The sequence below is a fragment of the Myotis davidii genome, unplaced genomic scaffold (assembly GCF_000327345.1).
Source record: "Myotis davidii unplaced genomic scaffold, ASM32734v1 scaffold196, whole genome shotgun sequence".
In the NCBI taxonomy this organism is placed as follows: Eukaryota; Metazoa; Chordata; class Mammalia; order Chiroptera; family Vespertilionidae; genus Myotis; species Myotis davidii.
The window spans coordinates 5,066,057-5,084,624 of NW_006288258.1; the positions used below are offsets into that span (position 1 = coordinate 5,066,057).

Genomic DNA, 18,568 nt, shown 5'->3' on the forward strand with positions numbered 1-18,568 from the left:
TATATGAAACCACCAATAGAATAAAAAGATCTAGGGTGTCCTGGCCAGTGTGGCTCAGTTGGTTGAGCGTCATCCTGTGCACCAAAGGGTTACCAGTTTGATTCCCAGTTCAGGAGGCAGCCGATTGATGTCCCACTCTCACAATGATGTTTCTCTTTCCCCCTCTCCCTTCCTCTCTCTCTAAAAATCAATAAAAAATATTTTTTAAAATATTTTTAATTGATTTTAGAGAGAAAGGGAGAGAGATAAGAGAAACATTGATGAGAGAAAAACTGATTGACTGCCTCCTACACACCCCCTTCTAGGGATCGAGCCCGCAACCCAGGCATGTGCCTTGATTGGGAATCGAACTGGTAACCTCTTGATTCTTGGGTCGACACTCAACCACTGAGCCAATCCGGAAAAACTGAGGGGCAAGCTGATATTCAGGGATCAGGGTGACAAGGAGCCAGCCAAGAAACTAAGAAGAATGATGTATCATCTCATTTCCAATGGAGAGGTAGGAGGAAAACTAAGAGAGTGTTGAGCTTCTGGAAGCTAATGAAAAACTGGAGGAGGAGCCATAGCAACGTAACCCAGAAAACTGAACAAACTCTTAGGCAGAAGGGGCACGTCATAGAAACTGAAGCAGCTGCTATTAGAAATGGTTATTTAGAAAGTCAGGTCTCATCTGAACTGATCTGTAAGATCTGTACCTTCACAATGGAGACTGTAAGTGGGTAGGCCTAAGAGAGATCATTTGAAGTGTCCAGGGAGCAACATGACGCTTTATTTTTAAAAGTGACACTGAAAGATAAGACCTCCAACTTTGCTTTGAGAGCAAGAATGCCATAAAGCATACATAGTCCCCTCTCAAATCATCATGAATAGACTAATAAACAAGATTTTAGGATTAACATAACCACAAGAGCACTTCATTCTGAATCTTTAAAAAGACCTGGATAGGTAAATTAGTTCCCTAGTTGATTAAGGATCTGATTTTAACCCAATTCCAATCCTGTGAAGTTTTTAACTAACCACCGTTCCAAATGGACACCACTTTCTCCTTTGATTGTATAGCCCCTAAAACTACTCAATCAGCAATCACATTGTCTTAAAATAACTCTCATATTTATACCAGAACTGGACAGAAGCTTTGCATATGTTTTCTCTAGTCCTTACAACAACTTTGCAAAGTTGGGTTTATCCCTATTTTACAGGTGAAGAAACTAATGCTTAGAGAGGTCACCCAAGGTTGTCCAACTAACAAAGAACAAAACCAGGATTCAAACTCAGATCTGTCTCACTTCAGAGCCTTTACCTTTACCCATCCCCCAATACTGCATCTAAGTACTACACTAATTATCGGTCCCTCTCTCTGTGGACCCCCGGGCAAGTTTTCAAATCTCTCAGTGCCTCAGTCTTCTCATCCATGAAATAAGGATGATACATCACAGCGAGTGCATTGTTTTTGAAGATTAAATAAGATGATGTATGTAAACGTCCTTTATAAGCTATAATGGTTTTTATTACATTACTAGATTTTATGTTCCTTCAGGACAGGTTCTTATGCCTTACATATCTATGCCCTTCAACACCCAAAAAGTGTTTAATATGAATTGAACAACATCTACTGGTCTTTGGAAAGATTTGAGATACCTTTTCCCACTCTGAGGAGGAAAGAGGTGTCCCATTCCAGGAAGTCTGAATTAACTGTCCTTAATTCAAACCTTAAATTATAACAAGTCGACAACTCAGTGCACCCATCAAACACGAGTTTCAAACACCTACATGGCATTTAACTGTCTGGTGTTTGCTCTCCAACGTGGCTTTCAGTGCCATAACAGTTCAACAGAGAAAATCCCAAATATCAACACCTTTTCTAAGAAAACATGCCTAAAGGAGGAAAAGCAGGAAAGAGACCTAGCTTGTTATCAGAGTCGGAAAAAAACCTCACTGCTCCTGTGCTACCTGATTTATTGCCTCCTGGTGAACACAGTGTCTATAATACCGTCTCACTCATCACTCACTACTAAGAAATTTGTTAAAGGAAGAGACCATAACATATTTATTAAGTTTTATTAGGCATACTCATTTCCCCCCAGTAAGATGAGCATATCTGCCCTGGCCCATGTTTCTCAGTGCATAGAGCGTTGGCCTGTGCACTGAAGGATCTTGGGTTCGATTCCTGGTCAAGGGCACATACCTGGGTTGCAGGTTTGATCCCCACCCCAGTCAGGGTGCATGCAGGAGATAATCAATGTGTCTCTCTCACATCAATGTCTCTCTCTGTCCCTCTCTCCCCCCTCCTTCCCTTCCACTCTCTCTAAAAATCAATGGGAAAAATATCCTTGGGTGAGGATTAACAACAACAACAAAAAATAAGATGGGCATATCTGGTGGTATATCCAGGGAAGTGGCCCATTGTGCTCCAAAATAAGGCTATACTAGATTTGCCACCAGGTAAGCACAGTGGAAGGGAACCAAACCGTGCTTTGCTGTTATATGATTCGTAGGAAGTCACATAACATCATTTCTTTTCTTTTTTATTCTATTTTGAGGGTATGTTTATTAAAGCTGGGGATAATGAAACAAGGAAGGACTTAGGATAGAAGAAGCAACAGGAGAAAGGGTAGGTGAGCTGCTTTGGCTCACTGAGAAGTCGGAAAGAAAGGGGGCCTTGGAGACAGGTTCAGGGGGTAAGCCCGGAAGGAGCTGTCGCTGCTCACTGCTCCCCTGGTTGCAAGTCTCCTGGGGTCCCTTAGAGGTTAGGAGATCTGTGCCTGTGGGAGAAGACGAGGGGAACGGGAAAGATATAGGAGTGCTCCAGGGAGGGAGAGAACGGCAACATCTTTGTTAACAATGGGGCTGTTTTCCAGTCGCAAAAATAGGCTAATATTATTTATTCTGCCACAGATTTCTTGTGATCAAATGAAATAGTATAAGTTAAATTAATTTACAAATTATAAAAATATTACCAGAAATTACTAGACAATCACCTGCTACTTGTGCTTTGATAAATGTTTGGTATGGCAAAGCTGGGAGACTGATTTCTCTGGGTGTGTTCACCTGATAGTACCAAAGAGAATTATTTAAAAAACTCTACTCAACTTTGAAAAAGAATATAACAAATGTTATTTTAATAAGAGAAGCCATGGAAGAGGAAGGTGATAAAGCTGATTCTTCCACAATGGATCTGTAGTCCAACAGCAAAAATATAGTTTCCAATGGTTCGGATATGCCTTCCTAAAAAGTGTGCGATGGATCATTAGATCAAGATGTAGCCACATACTGCATATGTGACAGGGGTCATATACTAGCTCATTTTACCCAGTGCCTCAGTCACTAAAAAATGCCAAGTGGCTCACAGTATTAAAACTAGTTCTTCTTGTCTCCCCTGTGGTCATCCCAGATGCTTCCCCAACACCTCTGGCAAAAAAAAGAATAAGGGGAAATGAGAAATAAAAGTATTCTTGGATCCAGGACGTTCCTGCCATCTCTCTTCATGTTTTCTTAACCTAATTCCTATGAACTGGGCATAGGAACCCACAGTGTTGAATATAATTTACCAGCTGACCCATTGTGCCCAGTAATTTTTTGACCTATGTTACAAACTTTCACTAAAACTTTAAAGAAAAATCGCACGAATGTCCAAAAGTAGACTAAAAGCTGGATAGGATTCCGGTTCACACACCTAGTATGCATACAAAAGAAAAATTGATCTTAGTATCATTTTTGTTTATCAGGTATGTTGACCTGTAAATACACTTTCAGCCACAACAGTAAGAAAAAAGGAAAAACACATAATAAGCATCTTAGAGCAAAATCTGCCAGGGGCAAATATGTTAGACACTGCTTATTCTTGGTTCAATAGAAATAGAGATAAGCAATATAAATGGCTGGAGCACTTGAAATCCTAATTTTCTATGAAACCCTTCCCACTCCTCTCATTGGGAACTTGCTAACATTTCTTAAATAATCAATCCCAGAAGTATCCCACAAGTGAATGTCAGCCTTCTTTGTGTCAAGGCCACTGGCTTTCCTATCTACCTAATTTCCACACCCTGCTTCAAAAAGAATTTATTGATGTTGGCAAAAACCACTGCCCCATCTTTGCCCCTGATTATGATCGGCAAGCCACTTGAAGCAACAGTGACCCATCAAGTTTTGAAGTTGTTTTTGTTTGTGTAGGTTTAGTGATGTTTAAAATATCAAAGCACACCATTACACATTTCCCCTCTTTTAATGATCTGATAGCTCTGTTGTCTTAAAAGACCTGAATTGTGATCACCAGAGATTTTGAGGCCACCTTCAACCTGATCTATTTTGCCCTTCCAGGTTTTCCTGTGTGAAATGATATCGGTTACCAGCAAAGCCAAGGGAGCACACTCACCAAGTGGACGTAAGGCACGAAGTATCCAAAAAGCGCCAGCGGGATTCCCACGGCCCACACTGCATACGCTGTCACCTTGAAGATGGCGAAATTGAAAATTTTTTTGGGAGGATTGAACTTTCTTTTGGAAAAGAGGGATCTGTTGCCTCCTTTGACTCCGCTCTCTTTAGCTCTGACGCTGGGCGCAAGAGGCCGGTACGTAAAGCCAGCCAGAAAGAGAACGAACATGAAGATGCAGAGGATTCTCAGTGTGTAAAAGAGGTCCAAGTTTTCGGTCAGAACCCTTAAAAGGAGAGGCAGCAAAATTGTGAAGAGACTGCTGCCCGCGGTGACAATGCCATTCACCAGTCCGAGGCGCTTCTTGAAATAGTGGCCCAAAATGACCAAGGAAGGCTGGTACGCAAAGGAGCAGCCACTGGCAAATATGATTCCGTAGGTGAGGTACAGAGGTTCGATGGAACTGTGTGAAGACGAAAAAGATGGAAAGCAGCTTTCATTATTTTTATCCTGTGCTTGGTAGAACAAAACCTTAGCAAGCAAGTGGGTTTTAGTGAATCAGTGTATTTTCTACAAATAAAATGTAACTAAAGACAGACAGGTGAAAAACTTAGTAAACCAAGAATGTAGCACTAAACATATTTTAACTTAATCTGAATGGGTAATATAAATGCCTCAAGTATGTGAAAAATGACCGCTAAGGTCATCGGTGATTTTGTTCCTCCTCTTCCCATGGATTGCCCGTGAATCCTGCAGCACTGGGTAAAAGCTGTGTGCTCTCCGCACTCATACAGGACGGGCCTCGGTGAAACCGACTGTGCTAAAACTAACACAAAAACAACTTAGTCTCAATAAATGTTTTAACTATGAAAATTCATTATTCTATGGAGTTTTCCCGGGCACAAAGGAAAAGGCTGTATTTTATATTTCCTCCCCAAGGTTATGTCAGGAACATCTGCACAGAAGAGCAGTTGTGTCTCATTTTTGCTGGCCTAAGGGCTGCAGACCAACCTTCGCCCTGTACTGCACTGCTCTCGGTGTTATGCAAGATAGCAAGAAGTCATATTCTCATTGCAGAAAGATCAAATGAAGCATGTTCCCAGTTTGTAAGCTTTAAGGCCACATACATCTCAAAGAAATAATAAAGGATTCAGAATTTTATAGTTTAACCAAGTAACTTAATTATATATCTCTTATAAAAACAAAGGAGCATATCATTATATTCTTTAAAACAATTCAGGAGAAAAAGAAAACAATATGTTTTCCTTTGACATGTCCAATTCAAAAGGCTATTTATCAAATAATAAAGGCAAACTATTTAATAGAAATTAAGATAAAGTTGGTTAATAATTACATTTTGGACAATACTAGTCTAGCAATATGCTGAGGTAGGCACAGGAACTCTAGAATCTGATAAAAATTAAGCATGTTTGCAAACCTCTCAGATGCCCTTTTCCCTCTATTAATCCACAACTAGCACCATCTTTTAATCAGGTTCCAGAGTCACTCCCAGATTAACTTGACCTCACCCTGATCATCCATTACTTTATCTCCACTCTTTATTCAATAAATATATATTCAGCAGCTACTGTGTTCCAGGTACTTGGTGAAAAACAATATTTAAAATGTGGTTATGCCCTACTCATAGTCTGCTTAGTAAAACAAGATATCTATCCCATATACTACAGAACAAAATATACATAATATTTCATTTATTCTGCATCAATTTTTCCACAGAAATAGTTTTCCAGATAACTGCAACTTACTTCTTAAGGCACTACTTTATTTTTTTATTTATAATTTTATTTTTATTTAATTTTAAAGGAAGAATCTAAATCTATTACACATTTCTCTGCTTTCTTCAAGATGTATATTAAAAATGGTATTCACCAGGGGAGGCTGGAAGGAGTGGTGGTAAAAGATCAACCAAAGGACTTGTATGCATGCATATACGCATAATCAATAGACACAGACAGTATGGGGGAGAGGGCCTGTGCTGGGGGTGGGAGAGGACGGACAATGGGGGAAAGGGAGAATTATGTAATACTTTTAACAATAACGAATTAGCTGGCGCCATCTAGTTTTCCAGATGACCTAATAAATTCATAATTCTTTAACAAAAAAAAACAATAAAGAATTTAAATTTTAAAAAATGGTATTGAACAACACAGTATCATCATGAACATCAACTGCTATATGATTATACTACAGTAGTGTAGAGCTGTCAGCTAGAAGACCAGGGAGCCACAGATATAAACTGAAAACATTCTTTTGGACACCATTTTAAATACTAAATACTTCCTATCTCTCCTACAAAGTCAAGTACATAAGCTTTGTGATGGCATTTTCACTGCCACTGAGTACTTTAGATTTACTTCTAAATTTTTACCTCACTAACAAATCGGTCAAATTGTTGAAAGTTTGACAACTGAATAAGTGCAGTGTAAGTCAGTAAGATGCCAGTCCTGTGTGTAAAAAGGATTCAGAGAAGGGACACTGACATGCCCTCGGAATGCTAGAGAAGGTTTTCCTAAGAAGGTAGAATTTGGCCAAAACTGGTTTGGCTCAGTGGATAGAGCGTCGGCCTGCGGACTGAAGGGTCCCAGGTTCAATTCCGGTCAAGGGCATGTACCTGGGTTGCGGGCACATCCCCAGTAGGAGATAAAAGAATTTGAACTATAGGAAAAGTGGGTCCACTGTTCAACACTTGGAACTTATACCACATTTCCCCTTGCTCCTGCGTGTTGCTCTAGAAGCGCGGTATCTTTTGCCAGGCTGGTGTGGCTCAGTGGTTGAGCGTTGACCCATGAACCAGGAGGTCATGGTTTGATTCCAGGTCAGGGCATATGCCTGGGTTATAGACTTGCTCCCCAGTACGGAGCATGCAGTAGGCAGCTGAACAATGATTCTCTCTCATCATTGATGTTTCTATCTCTCTCTCCCTCTCCCTTCCTCTCTCTCTGAAATGAAAAAAAAAAACACAAAAAATTTAAAAAAAACACACATATTTTTTTTTTTTTGCCTGTGATGGGGTAATTGTTTGAATGTGCGTTCTCTGATTACGGATGAAGACAAACATCTCTCCAACACATATTTTTTAAATAAATAAAAGTTTGATATCTTTTGACCAGTGGAGCTGAGTGGAAAATTTGAGAACATTACATGTAGCAAATATGGTTTCAAGATATTTTGTTGAGTCTCAATGTAAAACACATTTCATAATTTTTACTTCTCAATCATCAAAAGTTTGAAAAACATTGCTTGCTGTAAGTAGGTTGGTATATATGTTTTTTGTCTACCAAATAAGGTAATAAATTACATGGGTTTTCTACCGGCTGGTCATCTCTCCACAAAAGCCTGATTGTTAATATATTCAAGTGCTTTGGCCACATGTACAGGCAATGGAATGGGTACCTGGAAGCTTCCAGATCAAAACAGGTATCTGACAAGTTGGTAATAGCACAATATTGTATTATTGCTAAAAAACAAGAACTCAAATTATCCCTGGCTGGTGTGGCTCAGTTGGTTGGAATGTCATCCCATGCACTGGAAGGTCATGGGTTCAATTCCTGGTGAGGGCACATACCTAGCTTGTGGGTTTGAGCCTGAGTTAGGGAGGCAACAGATCGATGTATCTCTCTCACATCTATGTTTCTCTCTCTCCCTTTCTCCCTCTATTAAAAAAAAAAGTTAGAACTTCCTTTAAAAACAAAAAAAGTGAAAGTAATTACCTAAGCAGAATCTTATTTCAAACAAAATTGTTTTGTTTCTTTAAAAGACAACTTTAGAAGGGAAAAAAATCATAAAGGCACTATAAAGATGGCATATATATTTTCTATCAAGGCATAAAAATAATTGTTTAGAATCCAAATAAAATTTCTAGCCCTAGCTGGTTTGGCTTAGTGAATAGTGTCAGCCTGAGGTCTGAAGGGTCCTGGGTTTGATTCTGGTCAAAGCCACATACCTCAGTTGGAAGCTTTGATCCCCAGACCTGGTCGGGGAGCATATAGGAGGCAACCAATTGACGTGTCTCTCTCACATCAGTATTTCGTTATCCATCTTCCCCCGTCCCATTCTCTAAAAAAAGAATTTTTTTCTAAGTTAGGTGAAAGAAAGAGGCTCATTTTAGAGATGAGGAAGGGGTATAGGTAGGGTGGGTGGGGGTAAAATTAGTAAACCAAGGATTCTGTTGATTAAATCCAGAATATTTAAAAACCATCAGGGCAACAAATGTAAGTGTGTGTATTTTTTCTAATGATTCAATAATGCTTTTCAACTAGTGCATGAAGATAGCTAGGTAAGGGAAATAGGCAAAAAATTAGGATTAAACCACTAAAGTAGACATAAGATGAAAATCATTTTAAGAGGTTTTCTTGTTAATCACCTGTTAGCTAGAGCACTATATTAAGCCAGTGTTTCTCTAACCAGGGATTGTTCTGACAATGCAACGGGATTGACTAGTAGAGCTGGAACTGGAGGGAGAAGTGCTCCATACAGTAATAGGCCCATTAGCTCTTTGCAGTTAGTTCCTCTTCATCTGTATGAACTACATCTTTAACAGACACAGGCAAAATGTACTGATATTTTTTTTCTTTTAAGCTGCATTTGACCACTTCATTTTGCCATAATCTTTTTAAATTTTAGTGTGTTCTTTAAAAAAAAAAATGCACCCAGGAATTCTCTACCTGGGTTGAAATAAATAAAGTTTTTTTTCATTAATAAAAATATCTCATATCAAGCCTATGAACAACTGCTTCAACACACCACTTATTATACCCTTCGGGCCTCAGACTGAGCTGACCTTCAGCTAATGCTATTGCTTTAGACAACTCATTGTATGAGTTCTTTTAGGATTGTTATGTGATTAGAAAAAAACTAAAGGAGAAACATTTCTCTTGCTCCAGGGAACATATACCGGTAAATCCTGAACAATGTCTAACTGTGAGGCACTATAAGCAAAAACACTCAATTTCTCAAGCTCTGATTTGCTGCGATGGATAACAATGAGCAAGTCATATTGCATACAGTTTTAGCAACAAAAAGGAAGATGTTTTCTTGTAAGCAGCAAAGTTTCTGAAAGGAAAATTTTAAGGTACCTAACAGTTCTCAAAAAGCAACATGAAGAAACCAAGTCCTTACCTTACAAAAGAACTGGACATGAGTCCAATGAATCCAATAGCAGCACCCACAACAGCTGTTTTCCGACAACCAAATATGTCTGTGAAGATGCTGACTATTGGGCAGCAAAAGAAAATCATCCCCATGGAGAGAGAACTTACCCATGCTGCAAAGAGAGAGAAAAATAAAGGGACATTACAACATGGTAAATTACACTTGCACTTATTCCACATATTAGGAAAATAACAGTCAAAAACTGGAAAGAATCCAAATGTCCAGAAATAAGTGACTGGATAAACAAATTATGCTGTATTCATATAATAGAATATGACTCAGCAATAAATAAGAGTGAACTAGTGATAAATACAGCAACATGGATGAAAACCAAAATAATCATGCTCAGTGAAAGAAGTCAGACCACAAAGGAGTCTATAAAGTATGATTCCATTTATGTAAAATTCTAAAAAATACAAATTAATTTATAGTGCCAGAAGTATATGTTTATCTGGTTGGGAGCAGTGGGGAGGGAGAAGGGAGGAGGAAGCTGGAGGAAGGAATTACCAACTGGCACAAAGAAACTTTTAAGGGCAATGGTATGTTCATTATCTTCACTGTAGTAGTGGTTTCACTGGCTTACTAGTAAATACATATGACAAAACTCACCAAGTTACATACATACCTTACAAATGCTAAACAGTTTATTACATCAATTATACCTCAATAATGCTGATAAAACAAGAAATGAATCTATATGGAAGATTTCGACAGCAACAAAAAATAATGTCATAAAAAACAAACACACAAAATAAAACAGAGAACTACAGGGAGAACTGGACAAACCCACAATTGTAGTTGTATATTTTAGCACATCTCTCTCAGTAATTAATAGAACCAGAAGACACGCCCCCCCCAAATCAATAAAATATACAAGTCTGGATGACACTATCAATCATCTTAACCTATTAACACATATAGAACTCAATATCCAACAATTGCAGAAAACTGTTTGCTCTGCCAGGGAAATCATTAATCACTGATGAGGGTAGGGTGGGGACAGAGCAGGAGAGAACTAATCTCTCTGGAATGCCTTCTAATCCATGGGAAGGACCTGCACAGAACTGTCCTAGATCTTTAGGCAGCCCTGCAAGGTATATTATCCTCTCATCTTAAATATGGGGGAAAAGATTAGAGATGTTAAAAAAGCAACTTGCCAAGGTTATGCAACTTTAGTGGGATCCAAACTAAACATCCAAGGTGTAAACAGGAATAAGAAGATATACCCAAGAGTCCTTCATTTAAAAACATCCACCAGCTGAACCGGTTTGGCTCAGTGGATAGAGCATCGGCCTGCGGACTCAAGGGTCCCAGGTTCGATTCCAGTCATGGGCATGTGCCTTGGTTGCGGGCACATCCCCACTGGGGGGCGTGTAGGAGGCAGCTGGTCGATCTCTCTCATCGATGTTTCTAACTCTCTATCCCTCTCCCTTCTTCTCTGTAAAAAATCAATAAAATATATTTGAAAAAAATAAATAAAAACATCCACCATGAGTACCCACAGGCCAGCATGCATCCACCATGGCATATATATAATATTTTTAAAAGTTATTTCAGAGAGAAGAAGGGAGAGGGAGAGAGGGATAGAAACATCAATGATGACAGAGAATCATTGATGAATCGGCTGCCTCTTACCCACCCCAAACTGGGGATGGAACCCGCAACCCAGACATGTGCCCTGACTGGGAATCGAACCAATAACCTCCTGGCTCATAGGTCAATCAATGCTCAAACACTGAGCCACACCAGCCGGGCTGATGTTGGTATCACTCAAGATGACACAGTGAATTCACACTTCCATGCATGTCTGCTGTTCCAAACACAAAGTAGCAATACAGTTAAGAGTTATTTTTAAAAATATATATTTTATTGATTTTTTTGCAGAGAGGAAGGGAGAGGGATAGAGAGTTAGAAACATCGATGAGAGAGAAGCATCGATAAGCTGCCTCCTGCCCACCTCCTACTGGGGTTGTGCCCGCAACCAAGGTACATGCCCTTGACTAGAATCGAACCGGGGACCTTTCAGTCCACAGGCCGATGCTCTATCCACTGAGCCAAACCGGTTAGGGCTTAAGAGTTATTTTTTAAAAACACAATAAAGACCTAGTCATGAGCTACAGAATAGCTGCAAAATGGGATGGGATAAGTGGGGCCTGAGTTTTGGGGTCCAGGTCTGGAAGCAGGCTTAGCAATTGAAAAAAGACTAAAAGTGTTTCCTGTGAGCCAGAAGAGAGCCAAGCTGATTAACTGGGGCCAGAGCTAAAATCCCCAACACCCTGTGAAAGGAGACTGGAGGTGAGAGAGAGTTGCATGGAAACTCAATTACTGCTCTGCCGATTTCAGATTTAGAACACTGAGAGCCTCTCGGGGAAGGTGGGGGAACAGACAGCCTCATGGCCTGGTCCTGAAAACAAGGTGCCCACTGGTTCTCTTGCTGAATTTGAGCTTTTCAGTGTTAACATGAAGCATGAAACTTAATAGGCCTGGTTCTAAACTTGGAATTCAAGGAGTCAAGTAGAAGAAAGTGCAAACCGTTAGGTAGGGAGGGTGAGGAAGGAGAGTATCAAACAAACAAAATATACCTGCCACTCAGAATGATCCTGTAAACTCAAATTCCAAAAACTGAAGCCAATCCAATGTTAAGACAGACAACCAACAAAATCACCCATTAGCAAATGCAGTCATTTCATATGAAATTAATTCCATAGACCAGCCTGACTACCACACTAAAATGAGTATGTTTAGAATGTTCAGAGAAATAAATGAAATAGATTTTTATTTAAAAATAGAACAAGAAATTATGAAACAAATAAGCCAAAAAAAAAAAGAAAAGAAATCAAGGGTAAGTACATAAAAAAGAGTATTCATTAGAAATCCTAGATATGAAAAAAATAGTCATTGAAATAAAACATTCAATAGATGATGAAAATTTTTTTTTATTGATTTCAGAGAGGAAGGAAAGGGAAAAAGAGATAGAAAAATAAATGATGAGAGAGAATCATTGTCCTGCTGCCTCCTACATGCCCCACACTGGGGATGAAGCCCACAACCCAGGCATGTGCCCTGACTGGGAATCGAACTGTGACCTCTTGGTTCATAGGTCAATGCTCAACCCCTGAGCCACGCCAGCTGGGCTGATGAAAATTTTTTACTCCAGATTACAGATTAAAAGCTAAATGTGAAAAAATGGATCTTAAAATAAAGAATATCTTGACCTTGACCTCATGATAGAAAAAGTTTTTCAAGACATAAGTAAAAACCATGAAGGAAAATATGGATGAGATCTAACCTCATTAAAATTTACAACTTCTATGCCTCAGAAGACCCTAGGACAGTGATGGTGAACCTATGACATGCATGTCAGAAGTGACACATGAACTCATTTTTTTGGTTGATTTTTCTTTGTTAAATGGCACTTAAATATATAAAATAAATATCAGAAATGTAAGTCTTTGTTTTACTATGGTTGCAAATATCAAAAAATTTCTGTATGTGACACGGCACCAGAGTTAAGTTAGGGTTTTTCAAAATGCTGACATGCCGAGCACAAAAAGTTTGCCATCACTGCCCTAGGAACAAGGCAAAAAGAGATGATCCATAGAGAAGGAGATCATTGCAGTGCATAGAACTAGCAAATTATTACCATCTTGCATTTATAAAGAGAGCCTATAAACCAAGAAGGAAAAGACAACCCAACAGAAACATGGGCAAAAGAGTTGGGAGGAAAGAGACAGAAGAGAAGAACCAATGGCCAACTGACGTTTACAAAGGTGCTCATTAGTCATCAGAAAAAAAGCAAATTAAAAGAATAAATCACCATAATTTGGCAAAAATTAAGAAGTCTGACCTTAACAAATTTTAGTGAGGTTATGGAGAAATGGAAACTCTTATGCATACCACATAATCTGAAATAACCATCGTGAACAGCAATTTGGTAACATCTAGGAAAAGCCAAAGATGTGCAAACTTCACATCCTACCACTTCTACTTCCAGGAATGTACTCCAGAGAAACTTCACGCATGTGCACAGGAGACATGAATGAGAATGTTCACTGAAGTGCTGATTGCAAGAGTAAAAAACTAGAAACAGCCTGGCTGTACGGCTCAGTAGTTGAGCATCAACTATGAACCAGGAGGTCATGGTTCTATTCCCATTCAGGGCACATGCCTGGTTTGTGAGCTCAATCCCCAGCAGGGGGCATGCAAGAGGCAGCGGATTAATGATTCTCTCTCATCATTGATGCTTCTATCTCTCTCTCCCTCTCCTTTTCTCTTTGAAGTCAATAAAAATATTTTTTTAAACAAAGAAAGAAAAAAGCAGTCTTATGCTTATAACTAGTTTTGCCTGAGCTAGAAATCTATTTTAATGAACCCAGCCAGAACATCCAGTCCTGAAAACATAAAGACAACTATCCTTCCTTTACACTGAAAATATCTGCAATGTGAAGGGGAAATGGAGGGTTAAAGTAATTGCTACAGAGAAAACTAGAGAAAAAGGGTCCTGACTATGAACAGGCAGCTTCGCCAAGCAGTATCATTTCTGCCAAAGAAGGTAAACATCAAGCCAGCCTAAGTGGAGAAAGACATGAATTTCAAAAAAGTCCTTTTGTGAGATCTTGAAGAATTTAAAAGTAATTTAAATCATAAAGCTTTATGTTGCCATTTAATACTTACTAGCAGCATGTGTTATTTAAAAAGTAAAAAGGAATATTAATACCTCACAGAGCTTAGAGTATTAAAGGTCATTCTGGACAGCTTATATTATCCCCATTCCCTTCAAGAGGAGAGAAAGAACTGTGTACTCCAAGCATGTCAAACTCAAAGGCTAACACGGGCCAAATAAACAAGGTTTAAGTTCATGTGAGCCACATGAAAAACACAAAAGCTTCGATTTTCATAGAAATGTAGGTTTATTTCGATAGAGACATGCTGAATACAAAGGACTGAAATAAATGAGGCATTGTTAACATAAAATAATAGAACATTTTAATAAAAATATTTTTTCTTGAACATTAACTTACCAGACACTGAATAACTGCACAAATTAATAAGTGTAACACAAATAAACCTATTTTTCTTGTTCTTCAAAAGTGAAATATTTCCTGATGCGCACACCAAACAATTCAATACAAGACTAATGACGTGGCACTCAGCTGCTAAAATATTCACTGCTGGTATTAGTGGAGAGAAATGGGGCGCCTGCGCATAAGGCCCATAAGGGAAATGAATGCAACACGGTTATAGTAATCAGTCATTAGCCAATGTTGTAGTTCGTTAATGCAGGGAGGACAAAGGGTGAAATATTTAACTGCAGCAGTGTTTGACTATATTCTGCACAGTGAGAAAACCTGAAGTCATTTTCAAAGTCCACCATTTCTTACTTCTTTTCAGTCAGGTCAAGTTTCTAAACTTTCTAAATCTCCATTTTCCAGCTAATGAGAAGAAAATAGAATTCCACCAAGTCTCCTATCCACCTACTCCAGGACTTCTGGGAGGTTCTAATGAGATGAGGCACGGGAAAATGCTTCACAGACATTTGGTTAAAGTGTAAATGTTTCCACCTGGCTATAAACCAAGTCATGTTCCTGGGCTGAAGAAACTCCAAGGAGGCTAGTCATCACTAGGGAGAGGAAGCCGGGTGTTGCTTTGTGACGTCATTACCCAGCCTCCTCAGCCACTGTTTCCAGGCTGGGCTCGGCTGTGGGCCGCATTTTGCACCATGGGGTCTCGGCAGCGGCTGTGATTTGGTGGGCTGTGGCTCCAGGGTTTTGGCAGGGCCTGTGTCCCACCTGGGGAAAGCCAAGTGTTGCTTTGTGGGCACCAGGTCCACAGCGCCATTTCTCTGTAAACAGCCAGTGCCCGTCACAGCAGCTCCTGTGTTTTGAGTGTCTGCTTCCTGGTGGTCAGTGCATGTCATAGTGACAAGTCAGACAGTAGGACACTTAGCATATTAGCCTTTTATATATAGAGAGATTATGTATAATAGGATATAGTAAAAATTAAGTTATGAAATTTTTATTAAAATGCTTTTTACATACTGCTATATTGGCTGGGCCACAAAAATATTTGTTGTGGGCCGCATGTGGCCTGCAGGCCACGAGTTTGACATGCTTGGTCTACTCCATTCGAAGGGGTTTATTTGAGTACAAGTAATTTAGTCTAGGAAAACTCCAAGGTAACATTTCTGGTTAATCTCAAACCAGAGCCACTTCTGTAGCCCAGCACAGAACTTTGTATATATTTCCTACAGAGTTTTGCGCTAAGTAACATTTATTGGGTGCTTCCTATGTGCCAGGCACTGCTTAAGTGCTTTGTATACATTACTATTTTAATCCTTAAACAACCCTGATTGAAGTACTCTTATTATCATTACAGAGGAGGAAACTGAGGCAAAGAATAGTTACACAACTTTCCCAAGGCCACAAAGATACACAGTGGAGGAAGGGAAGCCAGGCAATCTGGAGGCCGAGTTTCAACCACTACATACCACCCACCAAGAGCAGCCAATGTCTGTGAGCAACTACAGCACATCTGGAGACACCTGGAGCACCGCCTCCTAAAACCGCTCTGTTCAAACAAGCCCTGATATCCCAGGAAACATCAACCTGCACAAATCATTTTCAACCTAACAGGTAGATTTCTATCTCCATCCTAAGGGCTAACCAAACAAAGACTCTCAGACCAGCATTCCTGGCAACAAGTAATTCTGCCAGGGAGTTACTTACCACTGAATACCAGAAAATGAAGAGATAACATTTAAACTGCCAACATAAGCCATCAACGTTATTTTCAGGCTGGGTTGCAAGCCAAGCCTCTCACTCACATGGGGCCTAGAACAGCTTTTACATAAAAGAGTTTATTAAGACAAGCTGAGTTGATGAATAACTGAGAAAAAAACAGCTTAAAAGATACCCAAACCAGTCAGCTTTTACTCTGTTCTTCTATGTTCTAGAAATCTTGATCTTCTTGCTATACCACAAAAGGAAAAAAAAAAAAGAAAAAGATTTGTCTTAGCCAAATGACATTTATCTCTGCCATTCTATTTAATCTCAAAATCAAATTCAAATAACAGGTATCTATTGAAAGTGTAACAGTGAAAAACCAGATGGATGATAAGCCAAGGCCTAAAGATGGGGTGCCATGACCAGCAGCACTCCCTTAGAGACCCCCCGAGGGAGCCCTCGGGTCACAGGTGCACACTCTCACAACAAATCTTATTCCAGAACACGTGGAGGCTCAGCACAGACACCGTGAGCCTCACAGTGCTCTTGTTTGGGGCTCAAAGAAGTCTATTTCCACACCTGCTGTCCTACATCCTAAAAACAAAGGGATCTCATCTAGAGGCCATGAAATTGTGGCTGTGCCACTGCCAAACTCCCAACTGGCACCACAGAGGACTCGAGTGTGTGCAGAGGACTTGAGCGCAGAAGCACTCAGGAAAGAGAAAAACTAACTTAACAAGTCTTTCTGTCACACGGCATGACCGCAGTGATTCTTGCATAATGAAGTTTCATTTTCAAGTAGAGATGAGTACTCCTTTTCTTGCTTTTCTTCCTGTTCTACTTCATGGTTCTGATGGCACTCACCAATTAGCATGGTAATCACAGCCATTGCACATGGAGAGAAACATTTGGCAGCATAAGAAAATTCACATTACTCTATTTTTTAATCCTCACCCGAGGATATGCCTTAATTGATGTTAGAGAGAGAGGAAGGGTGTTGTAGTAAAATATAGAAATGTTTAAAAATGACCAAAAAATGTTTAAAAGGTTTTAAAAGGTCTGAGTTAACTGTCCTGAAACTTAAAGTGTGATTTTAAGGACACATTCCCCACTGCCCTGAAGCATGTGTATTCCATTGATAAGGATTTGAACTTAGACTGCTGACTTAGCGTGACTTGCCCTGATAACCATACGTCAGATGACGTACACTCCTCCCCCTCCCCAGAGTGAAACTGAGTGCTTACAAGTTTGTTTACTGATATGCCATTGGAACTAATGTTAAACTTGAAATCTTGTTACTCATTTCGTTTACCAGAATCCCCTACTCCCCCATGGGCTGCTGTGGGTACTACAGGCTATTTAAAGGGTCCCCGAACACCATTTCAGTTGATCATTGCTTGATGTCGGACGCCTGGTCGTCGCTAATTGCTTTGATCCCTGCACAGCACTGGTGGCTCTGATCGCTAGAAGTTATCTTCGCTGATCGCCTTCAGCTTGGATGCAGTCCCCTTCCCTACTTCGCTCAGCTCCACTCTGTGCCAGAAGACAGACGAACAGTGGGGCCACAGATTGATCCATGCTGTGCACAGAGATTTCTGAAGGCAACGCTGCCCTGAAACCGAACTTCATTCCTGACCTGACCAGCCAGCCAGAGAAGGTGCCACTGCTGCCACCGGAGGAAGCCACATTTTGGGAGCTCCCTTTAAGCTTGTACCCACAGCACCAGGAATTTTGTGAGTAACAGTGTGCTGTGTGTTAATAAAGCTTTGTGCCCACTGCAATGATAAAAGGAGAATAAATTGCTGTGTGAATTGCAACTGTAACTATTTGTGTGGTATAATTCCTCTGGCAGTAATAATTATATTAATACTAGAGGCCCGGTACACGAAATTTGTGCACTGGGGGGGGAAGTCCCCTCAGCCCAGCCTGCCCCCTCTCACAGTCCGGGAGCCCTCAGGGGATGTCCTACTGACGGCTTTGGCCCGCTTCCCATGGGGAGCAGGCCTAAACCTCAGTCTGGCCTCCCTCTGTGGGAGGCAACTGGGCTGATCAGGGGAAGGCACCAGCCCCATCACCCTACTGCTGCAGCTGCAGCCACCAAGGGGTTTTCATCAACATGGACTCCAGTCCCGTCACCATGAAAAAATGACAATTTTCTTTAGGCATTTTTAAGACGTCTCTTTCACAGGATATGACCTTTCTTTCTTTCTTTCTTTCTTTCTTTCTTTCTTTCTTTCTTTCTTTTTTCCTTCCTTCCTTCCTTCCTTCCTTCCTTCCTTCCTTCCTTCCTTCCTTCCTTCCTTCC

General features: G+C 40.1%; 1 protein-coding gene across 3 annotated transcripts in view; it reads right to left on the bottom strand.

The window, feature by feature from the left end:
• The window catches only part of SLC16A10 (solute carrier family 16 (aromatic amino acid transporter), member 10), a 68,989-nt gene that overhangs the window by 30,109 nt on the left and 20,312 nt on the right, over positions 1-18,568 (bottom strand). For 2 of the 3 annotated variants that reach the window (XM_015561645.1, XM_015561644.1), the window contains exons 2-3: positions 9,509-9,653; positions 4,373-4,832 (exon numbers count right to left, since the gene is read on the bottom strand). In XM_015561645.1, coding sequence (XP_015417131.1) covers positions 4,373-4,832; positions 9,509-9,633 — 585 coding nt within the window. In that variant the 5' untranslated portion in view covers positions 9,634-9,653. Of the gene's footprint in view, positions 1-4,372; positions 4,833-9,508; positions 9,654-16,266; positions 16,313-18,568 lie in introns of those variants that run through there. The other variant, XM_015561643.1, reaches the window with a different exon arrangement.